This window comes from Gossypium hirsutum, chromosome A11 (genome assembly GCF_007990345.1).
Source record: "Gossypium hirsutum isolate 1008001.06 chromosome A11, Gossypium_hirsutum_v2.1, whole genome shotgun sequence".
Taxonomy (NCBI): domain Eukaryota; kingdom Viridiplantae; phylum Streptophyta; class Magnoliopsida; order Malvales; family Malvaceae; genus Gossypium; species Gossypium hirsutum.
The window spans coordinates 123,232,407-123,246,241 of record NC_053434.1 but is presented as its reverse complement, the minus strand read 5'-3'; the positions used below and the strand labels follow the sequence as shown (position 1 = coordinate 123,246,241).

General features: G+C 30.1%; 1 protein-coding gene and 1 long non-coding RNA gene across 2 annotated transcripts; both read right to left on the bottom strand.

The window, feature by feature from the left end:
• Window positions 1-2,228: 2,228 nt before the first annotated feature.
• Window positions 2,229-6,596, bottom strand: LOC107936753 (uncharacterized). The gene is made up of 6 exons (XM_016869515.2): window positions 6,492-6,596; window positions 5,711-6,276; window positions 5,103-5,339; window positions 4,219-4,245; window positions 3,696-3,731; window positions 2,229-3,017 (listed from the first exon to the last, which is right to left on the bottom strand). Exons 2-6 carry the CDS (start codon window positions 6,263-6,265, stop codon window positions 2,538-2,540), a joined length of 1,335 nt encoding a protein of 444 aa, XP_016725004.1. The 5' UTR covers window positions 6,266-6,276; window positions 6,492-6,596; the 3' UTR covers window positions 2,229-2,537.
• Window positions 6,597-10,126: 3,530 nt separating this feature from the next.
• LOC107936756 (uncharacterized) lies at window positions 10,127-13,008 on the bottom strand. The gene is made up of 2 exons (XR_001694485.2): window positions 12,939-13,008; window positions 10,127-12,744 (listed from the first exon to the last, which is right to left on the bottom strand). It is a non-coding gene; the product is annotated as an uncharacterized lncRNA (long non-coding RNA).
• Between the last annotated feature and the right edge of the window lie 827 nt (window positions 13,009-13,835).

The window sequence follows — 13,835 nt, the reverse complement described above, 5'->3', positions numbered from 1 at the left end:
AATCAATACTAAATTGACACAATATATAAATTTTGAGAGTTAAATTTGTTATTATGCTAATTTTAAAAGTTGTCATGTCATGTCATGTATCTTTTGGTTAGCCATTTAAGGATAAATGATTGAAAATGACAAAATCAAATAGTTGATAGTTATTTTGCAACTTTTAATAATTTAGCGACTAAATTATACCTAAATAACAAAAAAAATGATTAATTGACAAAATAGGATGATATTTTGAAATTTTAAGAAAATATATCATTTTTTGAGAGAGTATGTGAAAATTTTCATAATTCAGTAACTAAATTAGACCTAAATGCCAAAAAAAATATTAATTAGCAAAATAGGCTGATTTTTTTAAAATTTAAGGAAATATATCTTTTTTTAGAGTATGTGGAAAAACACCCAGTTTGACACGCTTTTCTTTTTAAGTTGTATTTTTTTTACTTTCTTTAATATAATTAGTGTTTAGTTTGATGGTTAAATGTTGGTATTTTAATTTTTTAAGTCCCAAGTTTAATTACTCTTTTACTCGCATTAATGAAATGGACTGTGACGAAAATGAGCTGGTAAATTAAGTAGTACCTACTCCTTGGATTTGTCTACAGTGAAGATAAGAGGGGAGAACACCGGCTGCCAACGCCTTGAAGGGAAAATAATGACCTATTTTCAATTTGCAGATTGAATAAAAAGCAGTAAGATTCAAAATGCGGTAAGGAAAGGGAATTAAAAGAAAAGTTAGATGGATGTTGGGGGAGAAGAAGTAGTGAGGGCTTGGTGTTTTATAGACTTTTATAGACTTTTATAAAAGTTAGACTTTTATAGACTTTTATAATATTGTCAAATTTTATAGATGGATGTTGGGTAATTGAGTTGAGTTAGGTTGGGTACTTGAGTTAATATATATTAGATTGAGTATTTGGGTTTATGTTGGATTGAGTTTGAGTGAATAGTGGGCTATTTATATATTATAATTTTATTTATTAATCTTTTGCTTAAACCGAAAAAATCCTGTTAACCGATCGGTTTCGAACCGAATTAACCGTTAACCGAAAACTCAAAAAATTATTAACCGACCCCCGACTGAATTAATTCGGTTAACCAACCGTTTAACCAAATTCGGTCGGTTAACCAAATTTTTTCGGTTTTACCTTAATTTTGCACACCCCTATTCTCTACTTGGGTGATGGTCCTCCAATCATAATATTTTTTTATTTGAAAATTCTTTGAAATAAAATCTTGTAAGGCATTGTTTAGCATTGCTTAAAAAACATTTTTAGAAGAACCGTTATGCTAAATAAGCTTTTTTTTTTGCCGAAAATTTGTGCTAAACATTTTTAGGAGAAATGTTGTGCCAAACACTAAATCTTAAACTAAACTTTTAAAAAACAAATTTTCACGGCACTTTTTAAGAACACTTTTCAAAAGTAATATTAAATTAGCCCTAATTAAATGTTTAATTTCAACTTAGCTTCGAATTCGACCTTGCGATTCTAATTCTTTTGAGTCTATCGTGCATGCATAAAAAAAAAGTCTAACTAATCCTCTTACTTTAAGCCCAATTGAGTAATAATATCGTAATCATGAATTGAATTTGCATGCTCAAACTAACGAAAATTGCCTTTGAACACATATACATCATAGGTGGAAATAGACTTGTTCACGGTTTGGGTTACTCATATAGGTTCGAAGACCTGTCCGAAATTTAGGAGAGTTTGAAAAAAATATTAGATCTCACAAATAGACTTGAACAAAAAAATTAAACCTGTTTAAAATACGGGCTGAGCTCGAGTTTGAACATTTAATGCCCGACCCAACCTAGCCCGGCCCATTTTAAGTTTACAATACTTTATATTATGTTATTTTTATGTATTATATAATTTAGAACATATTAAAAAAAACAATCTCATATTAAATATATAACACTACTCCAATATAAACATTAAAATAATGTTAAGATCACTATATAAAAAATTTAATAAATAAAAAATGTATAGAAGTATTAAATATTAAAATAATATAATATTAATATTTTTTTTAAAAATAATATGAGCAGACTTAAAATAAGTTTCAATTATTCTTTTGCAAATATAAACGGATTTTAGTAAAATTTTAAACTCAAATTTTAAATCAGACCGTATTTGAATAAAAATAAAGTATATTGATATTATACTTAAACCCAACTTAAATCCAAACCCAAAAACACCTCTAGATCCAACAAAACAAACACATGGACCCAATTACATATTTCAAATTTCAAATTCCAAATACCGGTACAAAAATGAGACATGAAAAATACCCCCAACATAAAATAAGTCCATTACATAACATTAACATACACACACGTACACAATACAAATTACACAACAAACTACACAATTTCATACCAAAAACCACAAAGTTTCTACGTTTTGGACAACCAAATTGAAGCAAACTCAAACTGACCTGAACTCAAACTCAAGACCATCTAAACTTAAAACAACCTGAACATAAAATGACTAAATCCAGAGACAGATCCAATCCAAAATAATTGGAAAATTTTACAACCCGAACCAACCCAACCCAAATTTATTATGAATGTAGGCATCAAAATTCTTCCTCAGTAAATGATCAGCAAATGTCACTTGAAAACCATGTTGCCTAGCACAATTGAGCGCCGCTGCCCATTTTTTCAACATATCCATCTCCACGGGTGCCAAATCTTGCATCTCCTTGATAGCAGCGCAGACAAAAACTTGAAAATAACTGTGGGCAATCCCAGTAGCTTCCCCACGAGCCTCTTCGATTTGGTTCGCAATAGGTCTGAGGTAGTCAGGAAGAAGATCCAAGCCATTAGTTTTCTTCAATGCCTCTTTTAATCCTTCGAAATCTTTGACAGACACTTTATTGTTGTTTTCGTCATAAAGTTGGTTTTCCAAACTCTTCAATAGAGACTGTATTCCTTCAAGAGTTGACAAACTTCCATGATCTTGATCTGGATCTTGATCAAGAGAACAAAGCCATGGATATGTTGAACAAAACTGAAACAACAAACATAGAATACAAGTCATAATTTTGTAGTAGCCATATTGAAGTTTCAAAATTTTGATTTTGATTTCATCTATCATATAAATTACAGAAAATGATGTGTATATAATTATATATAAATCAGTTGAGTGTTAAGAATGCACTCATGAACCGGAGAGAATAGCAGAGAAAGAGAGGGGAAGAAGAAGAAGATCGAGTGAGAGAAGAGAACAATGGGAAACTCGACAACAGTTAGGAGAGGTGGTTACTGTGGCTGTTACTCGACAGCTGTAATCCCTCTCCAGTTCGCACTGTTTCACTAATGAGAAGGCTTCAGCAGAAAGCTCCGTTTCATTAATGGTTCATAGAACCAAAACGGTGCTTATCAACAACGGCTAATAGGCATAAGAAAATAACAGAATAACATCAGAGTTTGCAGCAACATTTTCTTCCATAACATTGAGATCTAATGAGATTATGTAATTGAATTTTTCTAATTAAAAAAACATGAATTTCAAATTCATTACTAACACCCATTAAATAAATATATGTATCTGAGAAATAACTACAAACAATACATTTTATTTACATTCTATCATTTAACTTGCACTACGTTTGAAATCCAAGTTTCCAAATGCTTCTTAAAACAGCTGATTCCCAATGCAATATATGTATGTATGCATATATCATACCTCTTTTATTAGAGTCTCAGTCCCCATGTTGGTGTCCTGATGAAATTTAATAGAAATGTAAATAAAAGATTGAGAAGGACAGACGTAAAGTTTACAAGGGTAAGTCTAACAACGAATTTGATACATTGAGACATGATATACTACAAAAAAAAAAGAAATTATATATTATTGCCCCTAATTTATAATAGAAATTATCAAGTCGAGCTCAAACTATCGATCGAGCTTTTCATATTTTTTTCTAAATTTTATTATTGCCCCTAATTTATATATTATTAATCTTAAGCTTAATTATCGAGCCATGCTCAAGCTCGAGTTCGAGCTTGAGTACAAAGATTGATAAACGAGCTTAATCAAGCTTGAGCTCAAGTAACTCGATTATATCTCAAATCAAGCTCGAGCTTAAAAATAAATGTTCAATCGAGCTCAAACAACATTCGAATTCAGCTCGACTCGATCACTACCCTAAGTTATGTTACATTATTTCAAATTTAAGTTTTCAAATATTTGTGTATATATAACATACCTCTTCTACCGTCTCCCCGTTGAATTCCTGAAATTAAAGAGAAATATAAACAAATGATCAAGATGTAAACAAGGGCAAGTTTAATAATGACTTGAGACATTGAGACATGTTTGGAAACAAAAAACACAATATATGGATAGAGAAAATAATCAAGAAAGATATGTTTTTTTTTTCTTTAAAGTTTATAGCTTCAACCATTTATAGTATTTTCAAAGGTTAGAAAGCTTCAACACTATGTATTGTTTTCAATGAATCCTAAATTTTAGGTTTATCGATATCCTACTGAAAATCTTGTCACTCAAGCTTTTTATTTTGCTTGAAGCATTCATGTTCGATTCATGTTCGGACATCAGTTTGAAATATGACTTTCTAAAATTTCTCAAAATACATGAAAAATTTTTAAAAAGTTGAACACATTTGTGCTAGACGTAAACCGACACTTAACAGAGACCAACTAAATAGTTGAAAAGGGCTGTTAGGTCTAAAAAAAAGTCTAGTGCGTGAAAAAAACATTATATTGTGATATTGTGATGTGATTTATAAATGAGTAATGCACTTACACATAGGTTTGCATATGACTATCCAAACTTCATCCAAATATATGAGAAAACTTGAAAGTAATAGTTTAAAATTCCCGTGTTTAACTGAATATGCTTAATAGCTGAATATCGCTTTTTGCTATGCCTAAAAACATGTCAAGAGGACAGACATTATAATTAGAAAAATGTGATTTGTAAATGAGAAATGTTCATCTTATGCCAGAAATAATGATACGATATCAGTTAATATCAATCAACAAGGTTCTTTGCTTTGTTAAAGTCTTGAAAAACAAATTTGGATCATAAAATCGAGCTTAGTAATTATATTTGTAAACATTAGCATACCTCTAGTTGGTCTAATTGTTCGAGCTCCTTTTCTACTTGGAGCAGTTTCTGCTTCGCCTCAGCTTCTGGTAATAGGCGTCCCTTGTGATTCTCCAGGATTTCCTTGATATTTTGCTTAACTTTCTGGAGATCAGACAGCACTGGCCATCGTGTTTCGATTTGCTCAAGGGAGCCGAAAACTTGTGGGCAGAGCTGAGAGGCTTTCATCGCCACCATCTTATATACCTTCCCATAAGTCTTCATGTCACCAAATATACACACAAAACAAGTGTTAGAAACATTGACAATGCAAGGATTTTTGGACTACCCGATTCAAGATACTATCTACATTTTTTTCCTTGAAAAAATAAAGAAGAAGAAGAGGATAGCCTAAGCATTTACTAATTGATGGGCGATCATTGGATTCCTTCCCACTTATAGCACCGTTTAAGGTATTGTTACCTTCAGGACCTTCTCACAATTGTATCCAGTGGGCAAGAATAACCCTTACGTTACAAATCAGAGTCCAATCCAGTCAATGTGGGATTTTTTACCTTCAACATATATGTATAAAGTACAACAATAATTTGAATTGAATATGAATTACTACGTTCAATTAAGAGACTTACTTTATTTAATCTTCGGTCTATCCGATCCACTAAAACTTTCGCACCTTCCTTTACAGTTTTTCCCGAAATAAGCTCTTTCCTTTTCGGTTCTGGTTGTTGGAGAGTTGATGATTCATCGGTAAAAAAGGTTCCCCGGCACTGCTTCTTTGTGATTCGTCCTTCAGCTACGGACAAGTTACAGGGGACTAATTCAAGGTCTCTTTTCGTGCCTAAGTTAGCCTGATTACCATTGACCGAAAACAGCAGTCCATTGGCGCCATCTTGTACTTGAGGTTTCGCCTTCCCAAGCTGTCGAAGGTTTCCTGTAGATTCGTGGCTGGACAACGGCAGTCCGTTCGTCCCATCTTGAACTTCAGGCGTCGCCCTCCCAGGCTGTCGAAGGTTTCTTGTAGATTCCAGGCTGGACAACAGCAGTCCTTCCCCGCTAGTTTGTACTTTAGATGTCTCGATTTGAATTTCTTCCGTAGGTCCCAGGACGGTGTTGCTCAGAGGGTAATCAGCAAAGAATTCGTCACAAGAACTGTTGGAGTTGAAATAACTGTAATAGTCGGTCATCTTTCACAGATCTGGGGAAATTAAAATCAGATCAGCGGAAATCATTGAGCCGAAAACACTAACGATTTTGCTGAATTCAGAACAAAAATAGAAAGAAACAGATAGAAAGTAACAAAACCAAAGGATATGAAACCAGATTTCCTAAAAATCTACCATTAAAAGGAAACTCAGCAGCAAAACCAAAGCAAGACAAATAGTTAGTAATTCAGTATCAGTAGTTACTCACAGGTAGAGAAGAAAAAAGCCGGCTGCGCAAAGAAATGAATGAAACCAAATCAATTAAAAGGAACTATGTCAAATGCCATTAAAGACAACTCGAGAAATTTGAAGTAGCTCGAGACCGACCATCTGTATTTGTATATACCTATATGGTAGGTCCAAGGACCTTTCTTCGACACGTGTCCTTCATGACTTTTTTTTCATTATGTCTCCCAGTTCCCGCTAACTATGCCGGGTTTTCAAATTTTACTATAAATTCATTTAATTATTAAAACTTAATAATAATAAATCATAATTATTTAAAATTTTTAATCATAAAATTTTATTTTATTTTTTATTTAAAATGGATACAAATTTTAAATTAAGGATAAATTAACACCTAAAGCAATCATTTTAAATATATTATTTGAAAATAGATAAAAGGAATTGCAAGTAAATCAAGTACAAATCTTTTAAATAAAATAATTTTTTTATCTTTTTTATAATTAGTCTATTGTAAATTCTAAATTAATATGTGTTTAAAAATATATTAAATTAAATAATAAAACATTTTTCACCATGATAAATATATTGAGGTACAATATAAAAATGAAATAAAAATAATATGAATATCATAAAAACAAATAGAATAATTTATTAATATATAAAAATGTAAATAAAAAACCCACTTTTTATTTTTCTTTCTGTTTCTTTCCTTTTTCTCTTTCTCTATTTCATTTCTTTCTCTAATCACCCCACCCCCAACCCATAAAAGTTAGGAATGACATCAGGAAGAAACAGATTTCTGCGCACCTCGACCTTGACTCTCAACTAGATGTTTAAAAGAAAAAATCTGCCCTGATTTTGAAATTTAACGTGAGTTTAGATGGGTACTTAAGTATGATGTAGTACATTTAGCTTAATTTTATCTTATATTATAGTATTGTTATAATATTTAATTTTATTATCACTGTTATTTTTACACTAAACGCATCGACTATTTAAACTTATGCTTAATAAGAGATCCGAATAAAATTTTCCTTCCACCAACCTTGCTATTAGTTACTGTGTTGTATGTATAAAAATTAATTTTTTATTATGTGGAAACTAAAACTTAAAATTTAACGTTCTTTTTTTGAAAAGTTAAAATTTTTTTCCAGCAAAGCTAAAACTTAACATGTATTAGTGGAATAGAAAAGACTTAACGTAAACTCGATTCTAATTTGAACCTGACATTTTAAAAGATTTCCTCAACTTAAATCCGATTTCAATAAATAATTCAGTTCTAATAAAGTGAGGAGGAGACCTGCTCATGAGTCGGGTTACCCGGCCCGGCTCAAAGGCCCACTTGAAATGTAGGAGGGTTAGGGTAAAAATATAGGCTCAAAAAATAGGCTTGAACAAAAAAAATAAGGCCCGAATTCATTAAATGACAAAAAAATCTGCTACTTTTTTTTTGTTTTTGAATGTTATTTTCTTGTTATTTTCTCCCTATTTTGCTACCATATTACTATTAGTTGCTATTGTTTTGTTGTTATTGTTTGGATAGTGTATAAAACTTATTTTATTATTAATTTTGTTATTATTTTAAAGGCATTTGTTAATTTTGTTATTTGCTTGTTAAGTTGCATCTATCTTAGTGCTATTTAAGTCTACATATTTTTTAAAATTTATTTTCAATTTGTTGGAAAATATTTATTTTAATTTTTTTAGTATTTTTGATGTATTATATATATTTAAAAATTATATAAAAATAAATACGGGGGGCTAGGCCGAGCCCAAAGTTTTAGTATTTTTATTTGGGTCAGAATTGGATAAAATTTTAGGCATATTTTTTGGACCCGGCCTGACCCGAACCCAATAAATAGACCTAAATTTTTAATTGAGCTCAACCCGGCCCATGAACACCTTTAGTCAGAATATGTATTTTGAGATTTTTGTCACCGCTAATAAAAAACCAGCTGTCAAGATGTTAGGACCAAACATCAAGCGCACCCCACGTATCTTAAAAGTATAGGGTTAATATACAAATTTCCCTACTTTAGATAAAAATTAATATTTCTCATTATACTTTAGTTTTATTAGTAGTTGTCGTTGCACTAAAAGTAAATGTAAATTTATCACTTTTGTATGATTAAATTATGACATTAAAGTTTGATTTTTTAAAATTAAATTTTAGTATACAAATAAATATATAAAATTTAATACAACATGGACCCAAATCGACTTGTGAAATTATTTATTGTTCTAAAATACTCTCAAAACAGAAATAGATTAAAAAGTTGATGAAAAGCTACCTACTTTTCATAAAAAAAATAACTACCGGTGACCGGTGGAGTTTTAGCAAATGACAATCACCGTTGTCTGTCTATCACAAATTGTGAAGACAATAAAAATACCTACAAAATAGATTTACAAACTAAAATAGAAAAAACATGTGGAGTGAATAAAAAAAAAAAGAAAAAGAAAAGGGACGATAATCCGCCTAAAAGCTAACACCACCGTTAAACAAAATAAAATATAAAAAAAAACGGTTTAAAGAAAAAAGGTATAACTTTTTAATGTAGACTTTATGTTTCTTATATAATTAAAACTAAATTAATTTAATGTTAAATTAAAATATATATAAACTAAATATCAAATTTGAGATAACACTTTTCATTTCAATCAATTATCGCATTTTACCTATTCATTCTCAAATTAATGAATTTTTCCGATTAATCTGTACCTAGCCTCAATCATTGTTCGGAACGGGATAAAATCAAAGATTTTTTTATCGAGTCAGAGAATATAATAGGAAAGGTTCTAAATTCATTATAAAAATAATCATCTTTATTTTTAATTTTATTTTGATCATTTAATTATTAATTTTTTTCGATTTTAAAATAAAATATTTTAGTGTCTCTAATTAGTTTTCTTTAAATGAGTGAATCAAATATATATAAGTTAGAGTACTTAAAAAGTCTCTATATTATAAAGATTAAATTAAATTAGTATTTTTGTTATTAAATAAATCAGTTGAATCCCCCTACACTAAAAAGAACTAAATAAGTCTAAATCATAACGGACTCAACATTTATCATATATAAAATATCTTGATTTTTTCAATTTAAGTTTAATTTTAAATAAAAAATTTATTTACAAAATCATAAAAACTTTAAAAATATTGAATTTGTTCATAACAGTTTATGTTAAAATTATTTCAATTTGACATTATTTAATTTTTTTAATTGTCCGACTAAATTCCTATAATAAAGAGAGGTCTCAAATACATTCACCTCTATATATACGAGTTGAAGCTAGCAAGTAAACTCGAGGGCAGAGTGGAGGTAAAATCTAGGCGTCCATTTTCTAGAACAAAAGTTGAAAGAAGCTTAAATTTTATATTAAGTACGGGTTTTTTTGGTAGAGTTGAGGAAGGGGAGTAGCTTTAAACACGGTTTCAAAGGGGTCAAAGGCCTCAAATTTCCAATCAAGCTCAAACTTTGAACTTCTAACCCTTTTATCTCTACCTAGATTATACCCTACTAATAATCATGCTTTTTTTTTTTTGGGTTGGGGGGGGGGTGGGGGATGCCACTTTTTTTGTTGGGTTTTAATTTCCTTTCCTCATCCTTTCCTTCTTTTGACTTCTTACTTTTATCAAGAAAATTAACAACGAAATTCACAAAACCCAAACCCAAAAAGAGTTATATGGAGGAAAATTAAGATATCAACAATCCTCAAAGTTGAGTGTTCTAAAAGGCAACAGAAGATAAGTGACAACAATGAAAACCAATCAATAAAGTTCTGAAAGTGGAGAAGCCATCTCTAATGGTGATTTACCGAAGATTTTGCTGCAACTCTGCGAGCGTATTACACCTTTGATCAAAACCTTGAGCTTAGCCACATCTGGTTTCAGAATCCTCTGTTTCTTGGTCTCATTTGACATAATCTGCAAAAGCAAAAAGGGCATAATAGTTTTTCTCTAAGAGAATATCAGCATATTCAACTTCAAAGCCAAGCCTTTTAGCCCTGTCGAATGCAGTCCAGATTGGCACACTTTCCATCTCTAGGATGGACCAGAACTTGGATACTGTTGTGTGAAAAATCAATAGCTTTACCACAACCTTTTCTTATTCTGACAGCAATAAGTTCCATGTACTCTGGAGATTCCCCCCGTTGAGTGTTTTTCAATGCATTTGAAAGCTGAAACACCCACTTTGGCGTTGTCCCTTCCATAAAGTTGTTTAGGCAAATTATCAAAATTAGCCTTTTCATTCTTCAATTGTTAGGGGCAAATCTCCTTGATCTTGATCAGGGGTAATAGGCTCATTAGTAGCAGATTCTTCTGAACAAACCAAGGAAAGGCTACAGAGAGCTAAAACAACAAAAAATAGGCAAGTGTTGTAAGTTCGAAGTGATAGATATTGTAGTAGAGAAATTATACCGATACCTCATTTTTAGAGTCTAGTTGCCAACCCTTGAAATGTAAGAGAATACGAATAAACGATCGAAATGAAGAACCGTGCAGAAAGGCAACCCCAGACTGATCACTTGAGAAATAAAGAACCCTTGATATTGCAGAAAATAGAGATGCAACAGAGATACAGATGCACAACAAATTAATCAAGTAAGGTTGATTGTCATTAAGTTGGTTTTGATCATGATTTTCCAATGCATAAATATAAAACTATGTACGAATGTATATCATACCCCTCTTCTTAAGGGCTCTAAGAACGACTCGAGGCATTGATGCCGGATATATACGGCAAAAAAACAGAGGTCAAGACATGCATTTTCAAGTCTGTACCTTCAAACGTATAAACATGCAAAAGTGTATATATATAGTGCTTAGAAAGATTCTAACAATATATACAGTTTCAATGCAAAAGTCCATGCAGAATTGGAGAAGCAAGGAGAATCCTAAACATTAGGTTATCTGGTCTGATATTAAGGGATAGTTTAGCAATGCTTTTGAAAAGTTTAGTTTAAAATTTGAGTATTCAACATTGCTGTCAAAAAGTATTTTTAAAAAATAAAATATCTATTTTAGATATGTTATTATCAAGTAACAAATATGCATTTAAATACAATTTAAATTAGTTAATATTATTATATTTTAGTAGAAATATAAAAAAAATTATTATAACTTGTTAATATTTTAATATATGAAATAAATTTTAAATATTTTTAACAAATAAATATTAATTATTTATAAAATTTAATTAGAATATATAAACTATATTTTAAATATTTAAATATAATCATTAAATATTTGTAATTAGTATTTTAAAAAATATTTTTTATTTTTAATTAATTATTTTAATACATTTGTAATTAAGCACCAATAAAAAAAGAGTACCATATTATTAGAGAGGTGATAAGTAATTAAGCACTAAAAATATTTTTAGGAGAGAAAAAAACTAAAAATTTTAACTTTTCATGCTTTCTTTCTAAAAGTGTTTCTAAAAGTGTTTTTGGAGTGAGAAATGTATTTTTTAAATACTACTATACAGGCCCTAAAACTCTAGGTTGTTCGGTTTCAACAGTGTCTGTGTGACGCATATTGTGATATGGGTATCGAATATGACCATCAAAGATTCTTCTAAATACATCAAGAAAACTAAAAGAACTAAAAAAGTTGAACATTCATTGTCAGGCATAAATCCTTTTTCGAAACTCACCACAACCAAATCAAAGTACTAAAGTGATTTATAAATAAGATGGGTTTATAGTATTATAGTATAATGTGCATACGATATTATTAGTGAAGGTAGCATAGCTCTCTTGCTTCTTTTTTTTCAACTCCTGAAAAATTAAGTCAATTAGAAAGTTAAATGAAGATACGTATAATGAAATCAAATTAGGTAATTAAGATTCAGATTTAAGCATTGAATATCTCTGACCACGGTAGATCAAATTGTTCAAACTTCTAGTGTTTTTCGAACAATCTCCACTTCGACTCAGCTTCTGCTAAAAAATGAAGTCATTGAACTTGTTCTTGGAGATTAGTAGACCTACAAACAACTTCAAACAGCATGGAAGAGACATCTAAAGTACAAAGGAGACGAACTATCTGACCGACAGAAGCAAAAAAAGAAACAGGGAAACGATCTTGCTTCCTTCCAACACTAAGTTGATCGGGTATCAATGGAAGTTCATTCGTCATTCTATACTTCAGATGCCCCTCTCAAGCTGTTGAAGACCCAATCGTAGTTCCCACATCAAAACCCCAATTGTTGCTAAGAGGCCAATCCGTGTTATTCAAAAAACTGCCAAGTTTACCATTTTGTACAGATCTGGGAAATTTAACTCAGATCAGATGTTGAATCGGGAAAAAAAATTAAATGAAAATCATAGAGCAAGCAAATCAACAACACCGAAATGTTTTTTTTTTCAAAAAAGTGATATAAAAAATTATAAATTAAGGAAACTCAACGATTACGAAATAGAAACAATTAAAAGAAATTCTGCAAATTTCAGTAGTACTCACTGGTAAAGGAGAGGAGAGAAGGGGCAGCTACCAAAGAGTAAAGCTAATAAAATGAAGCAATTTATTGATTTAGGGTTTAATAAGATGATTAATTTCATTAGTTAGTCCCCGAACTATTTAGTCAGATTCTAAATAGTCCTAAAATTTAAAATGTTTTAATTAAGTCTTTGAACATATCAATTAAGTCCTTCCATGGGTCTCGAAGTCTGCTTAAAGGGCCGATTTAACTAAGTAACCAGTTAAATTAGAAAGGGATAATATACAATATGGTACATGTTTTGATTTAAATATTCAGTTTGGTATCTAACCACTCTTTTTTTTCCAATTCTTTACAGAGTTTGACTTCAATGTTCATTTTAGTACCCAAATTTTTTCCAATTTCACAGTCCATCCAATTTATTAGCCTTTTTGTATAAATTTATTGAGTTTGAGCAAAAATTATGTATAGGGATAAATAAATTCGGATTAGCCATTTATAAATATGAAAGAGTTTGTATAAAATTTGTGACACATATTTTAAGTCAAATTTGAGATTTAGTCCTTATATTTTAATTTTATATAACATGGTCTTTTATTTTTACAATGACATTAATTAACCCCAAGCAGTATCTTTACTATTCTTGTTAAAATATTGATGTGAATTATTCTTTAAACACTTTTTTAATACACAAAGAAAAAATTCTATTTCAACATGATAAGTTCAAATGAGTATTTTTAAAAATAAAATTTGCATCAGTATTTTAACAAGAGTAATTAAAACTGTGGGCTATTTAATAAGATTATAAAAGTAAAGAAACTAAATTATGTGAAATAAGATCATAACCATAATTTGACAGAATCATTTATCGTATGATTTAATTAAAAAATAATCAATAAAGTAATTATAATTATTTTAAC